The sequence below is a fragment of the Lingula anatina genome, chromosome 3, assembly GCF_051362555.1.
Source record: "Lingula anatina isolate TDL-2025a chromosome 3, LinAna3.0, whole genome shotgun sequence".
Lineage (NCBI taxonomy): Eukaryota > Metazoa > Brachiopoda > Lingulata > Lingulida > Lingulidae > Lingula > Lingula anatina.
In genome coordinates, this window is record NC_141769.1 from 13,994,790 (window position 1) to 14,009,245 (window position 14,456).

The window sequence follows — 14,456 nt, forward strand, 5'->3', positions numbered from 1 at the left end:
AAGAATAATTTGTTGAAAATGTTGAAAGGATTTTTTCACTGTTTTATAATCTGTTCTGCTTTTACCTTAAAACGCTTCAACTCGACATCGTCTGGCACAGACACAAGATGTGTAACTCCATCGACAAGTTGTATAACCTAGTTTGAATAAAACAAATCTTGAAACAATATTGATGTTCTTCAGAGAATATGTCATTAACTGCGCTGTGTTCATGAAAAAAAAAACACTCCATGATTCATGATCTGTAAATGAGACAGATGGCACTGCTTCCCCTCAAGACATATTCCAGTAACCTTCCAGCTTGTACGAAAGGTCAAGTGTTAAATAAAATGATACCTACTACCTAACCTGTGTTACTAATTTTGGCAGTGCACCTGAGAAATTTATTATGTTCAATTCATTTTCACAAATGCATACAAGTGGCAACAAAATTATCATATTTTTCTTTTTCTTTTCTTTTTTCTTTTTTGTGAACATTGATATTATATTCTTTCAAAACCAGCATGCATGAATAAATACATATAATACCTTTTCCGTTCTTCACAAGTTTTGTCCTCAAAACTTACATAAATAAAAACACAGTAAAATGCTTTAGATGCATATAACTGAATTTAGGCATATATTTCCCAAACAGTTGAAACAGAACTATTTGACATGTTTTGCTCATGCGCAATTATTAGAGGCTTAGTGTCGGCGTAATGTCGGGAGTTTGGTGAACACAACTCTGGTTCAAGAATCAAGGTCACATAGGGCACCCTACATACACATACCGCATATATGATACAGGTAAATAAAATAGGTCAAGTTTGTCCGTTTTAACAACCTGTACACAAGTTAACGAGCGTTATCCGTAACTTCTTTTATATATTACCACATACAATGTCGGCCTTTTCTGAGCGCATGAATCAGATTAAGAAGGAGGCATTTGTGGCTATGGGTATTTCTGTAGGGATACGACTGCGCCTATTCGACGCCATGGCGGAGATGGACCGGCCGGTCACAGCGACAGAATTGGCGACGAAAACGACATGTAAAGAGAGGTATGACAAGGCACATTTGTCGAAGCACCTAATAGGGGCCCATTCATAATCCGAGTTATTTTAGTGTTACACGTGCCTCACCTTCCCGTTAAACTATAAGCGTGTTTAATTTTTCAGTCAACTGTTTAATATTAGAAGTAGCCTATTGTTCAGTCATAGGTACAAATGAACTTTTGGGTTTGTTGATGTTCCTGTCGTACCTCCCATACGTCTTATAACCTACCACTACGTAGCTTATTTATTTATTTATTTTTATTTGAGATATATTCAACAGTGGTTAGGTTTCATGGCGTGCAGCGATATAATAAATTTGGAAGAAGATGAATCGGGAGAAGAAAAATTTTCCATTCCAAGCGACCGATTGCCTCACCTCTCTACTGACACTGGAGATACTAACGCGATGTGGATGTACGGGCTGCCTATCCTCACTGGTGTCCAGTGCCAACTGGAGAGCTGCTTCCAAAAGGAGGGGCCAAACGGTTAGCTTGATCAAGGAGTTGTGTTTCATATCAGAATAACTTTGTTCCCAGTGTGTGTGTGGCAAATTGCTATAACGAGGGAGGGAAGGTCGGTGAACTTGCTGATTAATATTTTAAATGATCTACACGGTCGATGAATGGAGAATTGGAATAAGCGGGTTGGGTGATTAGCATGATTAAAACTTCTTTGCTTATTATTATTAATTACAATGAAACAAACCCGCTTAAAAGAGAGAGGGAGGGGGAGGGAGATGTCATATAGATTAAATGTTGAAAATGTATGTAGAGTATGCAGCTGGAAAGTTATTTCGAGGTTAAAATGTACTGTGTGTTAAGCTGAACGTTGATGGCAAACTAAAGTGAAGTCACGTTTATTTCTTCTGCAGTATTTTCGATGCATATTGACATATTGGTATATTTTATTTATCGTCCCCTGCCTTGCAGCCCATTGGCAAAACAAAACAAATATTAGCAATTATCAGAATAATCGTGTGGGCATGTTTGCCTAAGGGACCGAGTTTTAATTTCTGAGTCGGCTAAGATATGTGATGATGTGGCAGTAGCTATGCAAATTTCAAATAGGTCACAGAGTGAGAGAAAATAGAAAGAAATCGATATATGAAAAATGTATTGATTTGCAGGACGATGTTTACTCTATTCTTTTGTCATTGTTCATGCAGTTGTTGTATTTCATCAACAGGCATACCACACGAATCATATGGCGGATTTAACGAGTTCCTCGACCTATATGGCAGATATGGATATGCTGAAAAGCTGATAGAAAATACTCTGATGGAGGTGCCTGATGTAGCAAAACAATTAGGTAGACCTTTGAAAACTCATGATATGCGCAGTGATAAATGTGTAAATGAATAATTAATACCTTGAGGAATTCAGTTTTTTATTTTTTAAATTTGAATGAACTTGAATTCCATACGTCTTAGGCTGTTCAATGACCACTTGCCTACGATCATAATTTAATATTCTAAGAGATTAAACACTACATTGATCTCAGGAAGTTTATTTAAGACGAACCATTGTAATGGGAAAAGTTTTAAGCAAATGTTTTAACACAAATTCATTTTAACAATGTTTAAAATGTGTTTTAACATTTAAAAATGTGTTAAAACAAATTTTATTTTCAGAACAGGGTATATTGATGTGTGAAATTGGATGCGGCACGGGGTTTCTACTCCAGACGATGGCTAAGAAATACCCCAGGAGTCAATTTCTTGGCCTTGACATTGCAGCCCGTGCCATTGATTCCGCCAACAAGGAAGCCAGAGAAAATGGGATAAAAAATGTGCAGTTTGAAGTCCATGACGCGCAGCAGCTCCCCTCTGACTGGACAGAAAAGTATGATTACGTTTTCCTGACAGATGTCATCCATGACGTGCCCAATCCGAAAAAAGTTTTGCAAGAAATAAAGCGCGTCTTGAAACCTGCTGGCACTGCTTCAATTCAAGATTTTCCATTACGCCGCAGAGTTGCAGATAATCTCAAGTCCCCTAGTGCCAACACTGGTTATTTAGTTGGTATGTTCTACTGTATCCCCGCCTGTATGAACTTCGGCGGACCCGGGTATGGACCTGCGTGGGGAGTAGAGAATTGGGTTGAAGTTATGAAAGACGTGGGTTTTAACGTAAAACTCTGTATGGAGAACAGTGCTCACTTCGTATGCTCTAAGTGAATGAATATTTCACTGAGAAAGACATTTTTAACATTTAACTTCCAATGTCAATGTGATTTCATTATTGTGTGCTGTAGCCTATTTGTACACCAACGAGCTTAATTTCTTGCTTCCTACGCTGAATTTATTCACGATTGGGATAAGATCCTCTGCCCTGTCTCAGATTTTAAAATATTTCAAAGGAAAGCCTTCGAAATTTCGAAAATATGTCCTGGGGTACAAAAGTTGGATCGAGAAATCGGATAAGCCCAAGTAGTGTCAACACTGGTTATTTAGTGAGTATGTTCTACTACATCCTCGCCTGTATGGACTACCTGCGTTACCCTCTACCATGGCGACAGATCGATTTTCACGATATTCACAGATATGTCTTTAGATAAAGAGACAGACATTTGATTCTCTGCGCGTCCAGATTTAATTGTTTCCATCGGCCAAAAGTCACAGGGTGGCTTTTTGAAATTTGCCTTTAATTTCTGCCTCCCTGGTAGAAGGTAGACCTGCGTGGGGAGTAGAGAATTGGGTTGAAGTTATGAAAGACGTGGGTTTTAACGTAAAACTCTGTGTGGAGAACAGTGCTCACTTCGTATGCTCACTATGCTTCTTATATTGAAATGTTCGTAAGGAGAGACTAAGGAAGTTCGAAAATATGTTTCGAGGTACGAAAATTGGACTGAAAACTTATGCTTGTACTAGGGGTACTAGGTCCAAAATCATATGTTGAATTAATTACACAATGTTATATAATGTGTATGTGAGTTTTTCATTTTCCTACTATTTACAGTTTTCTTGGAAAACACTCGTAAACAATTATCGTTCATCAGTGTATATTAATTATCTACATATTAAAGCCAGGAAATGCGAATAAAGCAGCGCAATTTACGAAAAAACTGAAGTCTGCATCCGCTTTAAGAGTGTTAATCAAGTAGGTTAAACGTGAGATTTGCCAGAACAGCGCCTAACATCTCTCCGCAATGACGATGGGCATTTTTGTGAAGTATTGGTTTTTGTTGTCATGTCTTCCATGGGCCTGTGACTTACATGGGTTTTCAGCCGCTCCAGGTAAGAGATAAAACTTTTCCACTTGCATTTTCAGTTCTTTATAAGTATCGAATTTAATAAAATTGTAGGAATTAAAAACCGTAGGTGTTAGCCAAATCTTGAAATTGACCTAATTTTCCTGTAGAAACAAAGCGCTGATGCAAGAACGCACTACGCCTTCTTCATACTCAAAGTTGACTGCTTTACGTATGATAGTGTTTTCTTTTACGCATTTTTGACTACCTACGAAAACGATCTGGGGTCCTTTATTTCTTATTCGACAAGACGCACGAAAAAAAAAAAACTTAACAAAACAATTAGCCGAGTGTTATTTTTAATTGTCTTTTCGTATTGTACTTCATCATTGTTGAACAAAATGTTAAGGTAGTAGAGAGCATTTCGTAATGCGAATGTGGACTCGGTGACAGAACAGAGGAAATTGTGTGAAGATCGAGCTATGTAGCACTCGTAAAATGGTTAAAAGGGGCCTATATGATAGTTAATACCCACGTAAAAGTGTACGTGACATTATACAGATGGTTTCAGAGCGCGTTCTATGTTTAGCGATTTCAAACTAGGTCCTTTATATATTTCACGTCTTAAGTATAAGTGTTACTTTAATTTTACATAAAAAAGATTGCGATATTTTTCTTGGAGTTATGCAGGTTATTTTTTTTAAACATTGGCACTTTCAGTGTGTTACTTGGAAGTCACATGGGACAGAAACTCTGTGAATGTCCGTAGTAACAATACGTTTTAAATATTTTGTACACACCACAAAGAAAAAAAAAAATGTTACTTAACAATCTCAAACTACCACGAGTTATTCTTATGACTTAAACATTTCTTTCAATAATTTTGGCCATGTATTTCAGTAGAAGATTGGAGCTAGGTGTCAAGGCCTAAAACTGGTATTATATTGTCATGTATTGTCAGTCTTCCTACGTACGGACGCCTGTCCTTTTGACTAGCTTGTTCCTACTTCTTACTGCAAGTAAGGAAACGCCGAAAAGGGAAGTAATATCTTCAGGCATGAAGGTGTGTTTTATCTCAAACCTTGTTTTCATTACGCAGGCTCCCGCTCCAGATACAGGCCGAACCTGGGTCGTCTGGAGGCGATACAAGGCAGTTCGTGCCCCGGAAACAGGGTCCCTGAACTTGTATTGGGCTACACTACACCGTGTTCGGGGGAACGGTTTTTCCAACTGAGGTAATTGAGAACGAAATAGAATCAGTGTCACTTGCAGTTGGATATTAAAGAGCATTACGTTTTCTTCTATCTTTTTCTCTTTTTTTCTTTGGGACTGGGTTGGCGGAGAAGATACGATGTAGCGTTAACTAAGAGTATTGTTAAAGTCATGTATTCTCCACAATTATTAAAATGTCCCTAATTCAAGTCAAACATGCGTCTTTTTAGGGAATTTCACTTCAACAATTGTCAGACGTGTTCCCGTGTGCTGGGTGACAAGATAACGTTATACTCCTGCTGGTGTTGTCCCGGCGACCACGCCACGCTCAGCCAGTGTATCGAGTGCGACAGACAAGGGGGTGGGAGGAGGCGTGCCAGGCTCCGCGATGACTGGTTCTAAAGACATTTCTGTCTGCTCCTACGGCAAATATGATTTCATAGATTTATGTAAATGGAGACAGAGGGGACGTGGCAGACCAATGAATGGATTTGCAAACCTATAAAAGATACACCTTTCTTTTTGTTGTTCGCATTCTAGTAGGAGGAAGTTGTTTATCGATTGGTACTTTCTAGTATGAATAGATAGCTGTTGCTTAATATATATATATATATATTTACATATGTGATTTGTTTTGAAATCACTAGCTTTTTAGTTATAATTCGAACTGTGGCAGCCATAATTAATAATTCGAATAATACATAATGAAATAATCCAGAAATCTGTCACATTAATATACACATAAAAAATTGGTGCATTGAAATACTAGTATTTCAAACAACACTGAAGTCAGCAACGGTGTGCGCTAAAACTGGTATGACCTGAACAACAAACTAAAGTTGAAACAGATTCCACCTTAAAAGATATCACAACAAGCGCTCGTTCTTCCACTCGAGTAATTTTTATTTTGGAAATTCTTTCGTGCCAAAATATACATTTTGCCCTTCCATCGATGTTTTCTTTTCAAACTGTGCCAGTTATTTTTTTAATGGATTTAATGGTCGAGTAATGTTCACCTTGCTCGATTTTTTTCATAATTCTGATATCAATTAGCAGCAAGAAAGACAATAGCTCAATACTGTCGTTATACTTACTGATATAAGATCAATAGAGGGTTGAAACTAGACATTTTACTTTTGAAAAACTGTGATGGATAGACTGTAGGGTAAGGAAGTCTGCAAGCTTGCGTAATATTGACCAAGAGGACAAGGAAAAGTTGAGAAACACAGACATTTTCCAAATACTGACAGATCAATTCAAGTACCAGTAATGTTAATCTAAAAACAAGTTTTATTATTTTTCAAATTTGAAAGTATTTAAATGTACATAAAATTTCATTTCATCTGCATTCGAGTCTTGGAATAGTTTGTTGCCGATAAGGCATACAAAAACAAGTTTGCGGTCCTTTAAGATCACCTGACATATTCTACAACATAAAAGCACCGTCCGCAACCTTTGTAGGTGCTGTTTTCTCTGAGTAAAATATTTTGAGTCACAACCAACGTTTTGTTAAAAAGCATATATACTCTTCTAAGATGTACAGCATATAAAGAATATATACAAAATGGCCATCATTCCATCATCCGATATATAATATAAGAGGCAGTAAAAAAAATATCCTACATTATCTACAGATAGCGGATTTACACAGAAATGTACAATTTAATTTTATCAAAATGCAGAAATGTCTGTGAACTAATGGCAAAGGCTTGATAACAATAACACGCTAAAATTATTGTGGCTTTTCATCCTACTCTAAACAAAGTTATGAAACAAAAGTTTCTTATTAATTAACTACTTAATTCAATCTATACACATTTTTCTTTTCCAAGTCCTATGCATGATAATGACAAGAGGTGATATCTCTCAACTTGATAACCCTCTCCCTGAAACAGGCTTAAACCTATGCAAAAAACAGAGTACAGATTCACTGTAGCAATAACAATCTAGTATAAACTAGTATACAGATGGAATATTTACCTATTTAACCATTCCACCTTCATACCTGTTAGAAATTTGTTAGTGGCACAATGAATCCATATTCTGATGACACATATACACATGTACATAGCGATGTAACTATTCAGTGTATGCAAGAACTAATTCACCCAAAGAGAAACATAGACCTAACTCGCAACCTTTTTTTTTCCAGTAACTAATCACAACAAAAGGAATGTCAATTTATCAGTGAGATTCTGAACCATCTATTTTGTGTCTCAACTGTGTCCGTTCTGAAAATGTTATTCACAATTTTCACTTAAAAAGTGGTTTTTTAACACATTAAGAGAGAAGATTTCGTTTTTTTTTTGGACCTCAACATTGAAATTATACTAAAAACATGTAACTATTCCACTGCCATTATGCCTCAAGTTTTAGCTTTCAGTTTCTAATCCTTATTTTAGTTTGGTCTATTCAACTGAGTATGATTTGTTATGTCAAAACAAGAAATGGCACACAGAAACAGATAAAGAGTGAGTAAATTAGATGATGTTGTCAAGCTTTCATGGAAATTCAATTTTTAGTTGCAACAAACAAATAATGGTAGCAGAGCAACAGAAACTTCCCTAACTGTCACTGATAACAATGCAACAAGTGCATGAACCAAAGAGCCCAGTATTTTTTATTGACTATTTCTAACAAAAAATTGATAAGTTTGAGATTTCAAAGGGAAAAAATAATTAAAGAAAGCAATGTCACTGACAGAAGGTAGTCCATGTTGCTTACATGTTTTAGCTGGGACATTGATTTATCTCATAACCTTAACATGTTGCTAAAGTACATATTACCAGTTTCTCTATGCATAGCTATAGCCAGGGTTCTTGACCCCCATTTCAAATGTACTCGGAAAGTATCCATTCAGGTCCTGTGATCCGTATTTCAGGTCATAAGTCAACTCCTGGGCTCGAGAGTAAATACATAGGGCAGCTACAATCTGTGAGGTGAAAAATAGTAAAAAAACATGGCAATGATTTAAGGTCATAATATGGGTCTCACTCGAGTCTTGGAGTAAAATGTGTGGGTCTGATTACAATGGTAATGGCTTGATTATTTCAACTGGGAAAATTGTGAATTTTACAGATACTGTGTTTTTAAGTAATAAATTCTTAAAATTAGAACATTCCTATTTAGTGGTAGCAACACAATTAAAAAATACACTACATTATAGTCCTATTCTATACAGTTAAAGCACCAAAATGCTACACAGAAATGTATTTTTAGTGATTCCAAAATTATGTATCTGAAAAACTTATTTTTCCTGGTTGATATGCTCAAGCCATTACCGTACTAGGAATGTTTCATTCAATTTTAAAGCAACAGCTACTTTCTTGCTTGGTAAATAAAAAAATTAGCATTCTAACGACAGAACTCAACATAAAAATATAAAAGTAAAATTTCACTCAGGCAGTGACCTTGTATACTAGACCCTTTACAATTTGTTTATAAGTAGATTGCTGTTTTGCGGATTAGAAGTCAGCAGTAGGCATCATTGTGAAAAGTCCCAAACATTCCCCAGCTGGAGAAAATTTGTTTAAGTTTTAGACCTTGCACAGTACTCAAGTCCAAGAAAATAGCAATGTTTGTGAGCTTCTGCATCACAGATGCAACAGCTGGAAGCATTCATACTATTCAAAGTGTTAACATTTTGAGGATGTCATTCTATTGACTTTCATTTCCAGTGTGAGTGGCGCCATTTCCGGGCCCCTATGTTCTGGTTCCTCCCCGTACATAAAAGCTATGTCGTACATTAGTTCTTGGGCACGAGAGTAGATACATAATGCAGCAAAAATCTGTAAAATATAACAACACAAAAAGACAGCGTAATGATAGTGAAATACACAGAAGAAATTAGAAGGACATAAAAAACTTATAATTAGCTAAAGCTAAAAAGATGAGAAACCTGGGAAGCAGAAAGCACTATTGGCCCATTTGTTACATTTTAGGTGTAAAATGTTTAAACCTTGGCTTGGAAAATCAATTGTGAGTTTACCCTTACTTAAAATATTTTGCATTCTACATGACAAAGTTCAAGTTTGTCAGAAACGAAAATTCTTCGATCAGCAAAGTGGTGCGTGTTTCATGCAAGGGACTTTGTAATATGTTTGCCTTTTTAAGGGTGGGAGTGAAACAATACTATTGATTCCTTTACCAAGGTTTCATATTTAGCAGTGGAAAAAAAACACTATTCAGCACAAGTGGGTTATTGCAAGATTAGTGGCTGACTTCTACTGAGTTAATGTTGCACTTCACCAATTGCCCTGCCAAGAAATTTTAAGGCTGACATAAGTGGTAAAAATGATCTGCCTTTTGTCAGTTTTTCTGAGCATCTTTTTTTTTATTTTACTTGCACTATTGCTAAAAGGTGTTTTGTTTCATCATCACAACCAAAACTTTTGTCTTATTAAAAATGATATGCATTTTAAAATGAAAACCAAAAGTACAAATAATCCATAAAGCTTATTTATGGGATTTTTAATTGCTCATCAAGTGTTTGGATATCTTTTTTAAATAAGTGCTGAATACCACAGAATTCTATTCCTAGGGCAACTGCATGTGAGAAAGCAAAATAACACCCCTCAGTCTGTTTTTTTTTCTCTCCATTTACACCAACCGAGTACGTGAAATGTGGCCTTGGCCATGAAAAATCCCAACTCTGAAGGATTGAATTAGAGTGACAGGGGTATAAAGCTTTAACAGAAGCCAGAAAAAATAGCTGGGGAAATAGAAATAAGTGTGCAAAAATCCAACTATTGAGAAAATGGAAGTAAATGATAAGAATTAAAAAAAGCTATATATAACCAGCACACAGTATTAAATTAGACACTCCTTTCTTTAATATCCCATCAATGCATACATGGGCCAACTGTTCCATGAAATGTCCAGAGAAATCTTCAAATGAGCTTTTCATGCCACTAATGACAAACATTAACCCTGTAGTAATTAATTTCAGTGCAGCCAATGGCAGAGAAAGAAAAGACAATTATTAAAACACCCACTTGTTTTTGTTGCAACATAAAGTTGCACATTAAAATATTAAAAATTTTGAAAACAGGTTTACAATATTTTTTCAGGCCAAGTATACATTGATAGAGAAATTAGTGACCAGAATTACTATCTACTAAAGCCACACTGCTAACGAGTAAGTAGCATGCAGAAACACTGTCTTTTTGTGTCAATTTATTTTCAGGTGTACAAAATATTTGTACATAATATATGGACAAACTGTATACAACCAGAGGGTAAAAGATGGGTAATTCCACCCTCTCTGAATAGAATTCCATGGCTCAGAACTTAAATTCTCAGAATGACTCCACAAATATCTGAATCAGAAATCTAGAAGAATTTTGAGGCAAGGTAGCTCAGAAGATCACAAACAACTCCTTAAAATGATGACAAACAAAATTTTTATGAACATTAATATCTAAAATGGTTATCAACATACAATAGTAAAAAAATCATGCAAAGAATGTAATTAAAAAAATTAATTTAATTTGATTCTATATCCTTAAATCAGTTTTAAAAAATACAAAGAATTTAAAGCCAAGAAAATATCAGGAAAGTGCTGAAAGTGTGGAAATTTTTTCATAACATTTAAACTTATATCAAGATTCTTAGATATTTAAATTAAGTTTAGGATATTTAATTTCATTAAGCACTAAAATATATTCAGATAAACAAATCTTTATCAAATGAGAGGAGGGGGAGACAGAAGCCTAAAATACTGAAAGAAAAAACTAAAACTGCCACAATAAATATATGAGAAGATGAAATTGAAAAAAAAAATAAAAAAAAATGTAAACTGAGTGGAGCTCATCAAACTTCACTGAATGCAGATGCTGCTGTATCTATAAGCCCATGTCAACATATATCTTTTCTTTAATCCTGTAGATGATTAATTATAAATTAAGAATGAAAATATTTGGTAATTATGGCCAAACTTCTAACAGATTAAAGGTTTTAACAAAATTTGCTTGGAAGACCCCGGTGCTAGCAAACAAAAAAAGTAGAGTTTTTATCTCAATACTTACATTTACAAAGAACCTGATGAGCCAGAACATGAACCACCAGACCTGCCACACAAACCTCTGAAGTGTCAAGAAAAGAAATCATTAGCTGAACATTGTACAACACTTCTGCAACATGAATCACACAATAAAAAACAGTTTGTCAGATATAAGTTGTCCACGAAAAATAATTTCCATTTCATAGGTTTTCCAAAAAAGTCTAAGGTATGAACTCTATATAAGCACTGCTTATGACAATTCTATGACTACATACAATGTTTTATGCCCATTTCTCTTTAAAAAGGCAAATAAACAAAAATTCATTTATAAATCACAATATAAGACAGGGATCAGAGAAGTTATGTCAGACACAAGCAAGGAGGTTATGTTTTCACCTTGGTTTATTTGTTTGTTCATCACCAGCCTAACTCAAAGTTATGACTTGATTTTGACGAAATTTTCAAGATAGGCAGAAATTTTCAAGATGGTCCGGAACACACTAACTTAAAAGTCATAAGATGTTGGTGATGATCTATTAATAATTTACTTATTTGTGTTGGTGGATGTGTGTGTTCTCTGAGTGCTTTTCTAGTTCCTTTTTGATTCACTTACCCAAATATTAGCTCCATACCAGGAGAACATGTATATCACAATACCTAGCTCTACTGGCTCGTACAGGGCCATGATTACACAGAACCACTTACATGCAAGGATGGCACGATCTATTGTCTGAAAAAGTAAGAGCAAGACTTAAAAATAATGTAAAAAAAATAGTTAAATTAAATCAAAATTTAATAACTTATCACCTTTTAAATGTATTTTCTACCATTACAGTGAAATATTACTTTACCATTTCAGTTAAATACTTGTGTTTTCAGATTGATAAACATTTAAATACCATTGAAGTCAGTCTTTAACCAAAACGTGAAATCCAATTTTTACTCACCATTTTTTTCAACCCATGCATTACTAAAGCTGCGGCCATTATTAGCAGTATATTGGCAACTAACATCACAATGTCACAAGCAAGAAATCCTGAAAAAAGTGTAATTTTATAAAAATTATATAATTCTATGACTTGATGTTCCCACAGTATTATTAACTTTTTTCAAAACTGAACTTGGGTATTACCTTATCAGTTATTAATTTTTGAAACAAATTTTACACAAATATTTAAAAAGTTTCATAAATAGTGAGCATGGTTTCCCAAGAACAAACATAAACTACCTCTACTTGTTTCTTATACGACTCAAATAAAGTTTGCATGCCAAGGGATAACCTGAGTTAATCTTTTTATCAGCAATAAGGAGCTTTAAAACTGCACCTTTTTCAAATTTTGACTTACTTGTCTGACCTATTTATCTGCCCCAGTTATATACAGCACAGAAAATAAGCAGAAAACATCCTTTCAAATATTATTTTTGGGGTTACATAAAACAATGTTCTCTGGTATTTGAAACCCTATGGTGGCATTTGGTCAGCTTTTGTGACAAAAGTTTGACTTAAATGCATCTGTAAATTTCATTTGCTATATTATCTACTATTTTAATTTTTTTATTTTTACCTTTCCACACATGCATCCTCCAGTCCACATCAAAGGCAAAGGGCCATTGTGGGAGTCCCCAGCTTTTCCCTGCAAAGTCTGCCAGGTCCACGAAGAACATGATAAATGAGATGATTGAAGTGACCTGAGAAAAACAATATTAATTTAAATACTGACATTCAATACATTTGCAACTTCGGTAATTGTTTAAATTGCAAATGTGTTATAAATCTAAATCCTAAGTTGTTCTTAAACAATACTATGTAGAATAAAGAAAATAGGGTAGGAGAATCCTACAGATAACGCTTTATGTGTGTGTGTGTGTGTGTGTGTGTGTGTGTGTGTGTTAATATTAAGCAAGAAGATTATGAATACCACATATATCTATTTTGAAATAAAGCATTATACATGTAGTACAATAAGTGTTATGGTTAACTGTTTCTCTTCTTAAAAAGTTGAGGAAAAAAGCCAATGCCATCATTCAGAAAGAAAAAGTGCATATTTGATAAAATATGACAGGCCTATTTTTTTTAAAAGTTGAAATTATATGAATAATCAGATGAGACAAGCGGAGACAAATCTCATTAAAAGATAAATATTGACCATTAATTTAATGAAATCATACAGAACTAAATGACTGTAAGACCACTAAACATGTAGGCCTAATATAATCAAGCATTTTTTAACACAGAAAAGTTATTTAATTGCAAGGGGGGTTTATTTATTTATTTATTTTTGTTCTATCCATATTTTCAATTTAGAAAGTTCTACATAAAAACCCACAATTTATACTAGATAAAATTAGAACAGATGAAATTCAGTCAGGGTGGCGCAGCCAAAAGAGTGTTAATGGGGTAACATTTCTATGTAGAGTTAGCATTTAGCATTCAAAGAAAAGTAAATAAATTAATTCATCTTCTGCATTAAAGTTGACGAAGTTTACACAAAATAATATGAATTAACCTTGCTTAATATCTGCATTATTAGTTTAATTACTTCTAAAAATTAGAAAATGTCCCTGAATGACACCACTGGCAATGCTTGATGACTAATTTAATGTTTGTAACCTATAAAACATGCAGAGAATGCTCCGTCAACAGGTGGGCTTTTTCTCATCAAACACAGAAGTCGCAGTCAAATTAACCGCCAAAATATCAACGCAAGGCTTTGAAAAATATGCAGGACGAGAAAATACTCACTAATGTCCATACTGCCGAGACCCACGCGCCGTCTTGAACAGTCCAACACATACACTTCCTTAAAATCGCCATTTTGAAAACCCGACTGTTACCTGTCGCGCATTCTTGTTATGCAAATCACCTGTCGTGGACTCTGTGTCGATAGAGGTCAGCAAAGAAGCAGGTGCAAAAGACAAGCTTAACGCGGTCATTGCCAACCAATATCTCAGACTTCATTAGTACAATAATAGCATTTACTGGCATTTTAAACGAATTTTAATTATTAAATGAATAGAATA

The 14,456-nt window shown here is 34.8% G+C and overlaps 2 protein-coding genes across 5 annotated transcripts; one reads left to right on the plus strand and one right to left on the minus strand.

The window, feature by feature from the left end:
• Positions 1 to 677: 677 nt before the first annotated feature.
• LOC106154640 (uncharacterized) lies at positions 678 to 7,326 on the plus strand. 3 transcript variants are annotated; one of them, XM_087009823.1, is made up of 7 exons: positions 678 to 786; positions 950 to 1,040; positions 1,302 to 1,519; positions 2,220 to 2,342; positions 2,665 to 4,268; positions 5,322 to 5,457; positions 5,665 to 7,326. In XM_087009823.1, exons 2-5 carry the CDS (start codon positions 976 to 978, stop codon positions 3,207 to 3,209), a joined length of 951 nt encoding a protein of 316 aa, XP_086865949.1. In that variant the 5' UTR covers positions 678 to 786; positions 950 to 975; the 3' UTR covers positions 3,210 to 4,268; positions 5,322 to 5,457; positions 5,665 to 7,326. The 3 variants fall into 3 exon arrangements, with proteins under 3 accessions (XP_086865949.1, XP_086865950.1, XP_086865948.1); XM_087009824.1 differs by lacking the exon at positions 950 to 1,040 and having other exon boundaries at positions 691 to 786; XM_087009822.1 differs by lacking the exon at positions 678 to 786 and having other exon boundaries at positions 793 to 1,040.
• On the minus strand, positions 6,707 to 14,347 carry LOC106170044 (uncharacterized). 2 transcript variants are annotated; one of them, XM_013549769.2, is made up of 6 exons: positions 14,179 to 14,347; positions 13,001 to 13,124; positions 12,383 to 12,471; positions 12,049 to 12,165; positions 11,461 to 11,517; positions 6,707 to 8,366 (listed from the first exon to the last, which is right to left on the minus strand). In XM_013549769.2, the coding sequence occupies exons 1-6, from the start codon at positions 14,248 to 14,250 to the stop codon at positions 8,229 to 8,231; spliced, it is 597 nt and encodes a 198-aa protein (XP_013405223.1). In that variant the 5' UTR covers positions 14,251 to 14,347; the 3' UTR covers positions 6,707 to 8,228. The 2 variants fall into 2 exon arrangements, with proteins under 2 accessions (XP_013405223.1, XP_013405222.1); XM_013549768.2 differs by having other exon boundaries at positions 6,707 to 9,222.
• Positions 14,348 to 14,456: the final 109 nt, after the last annotated feature.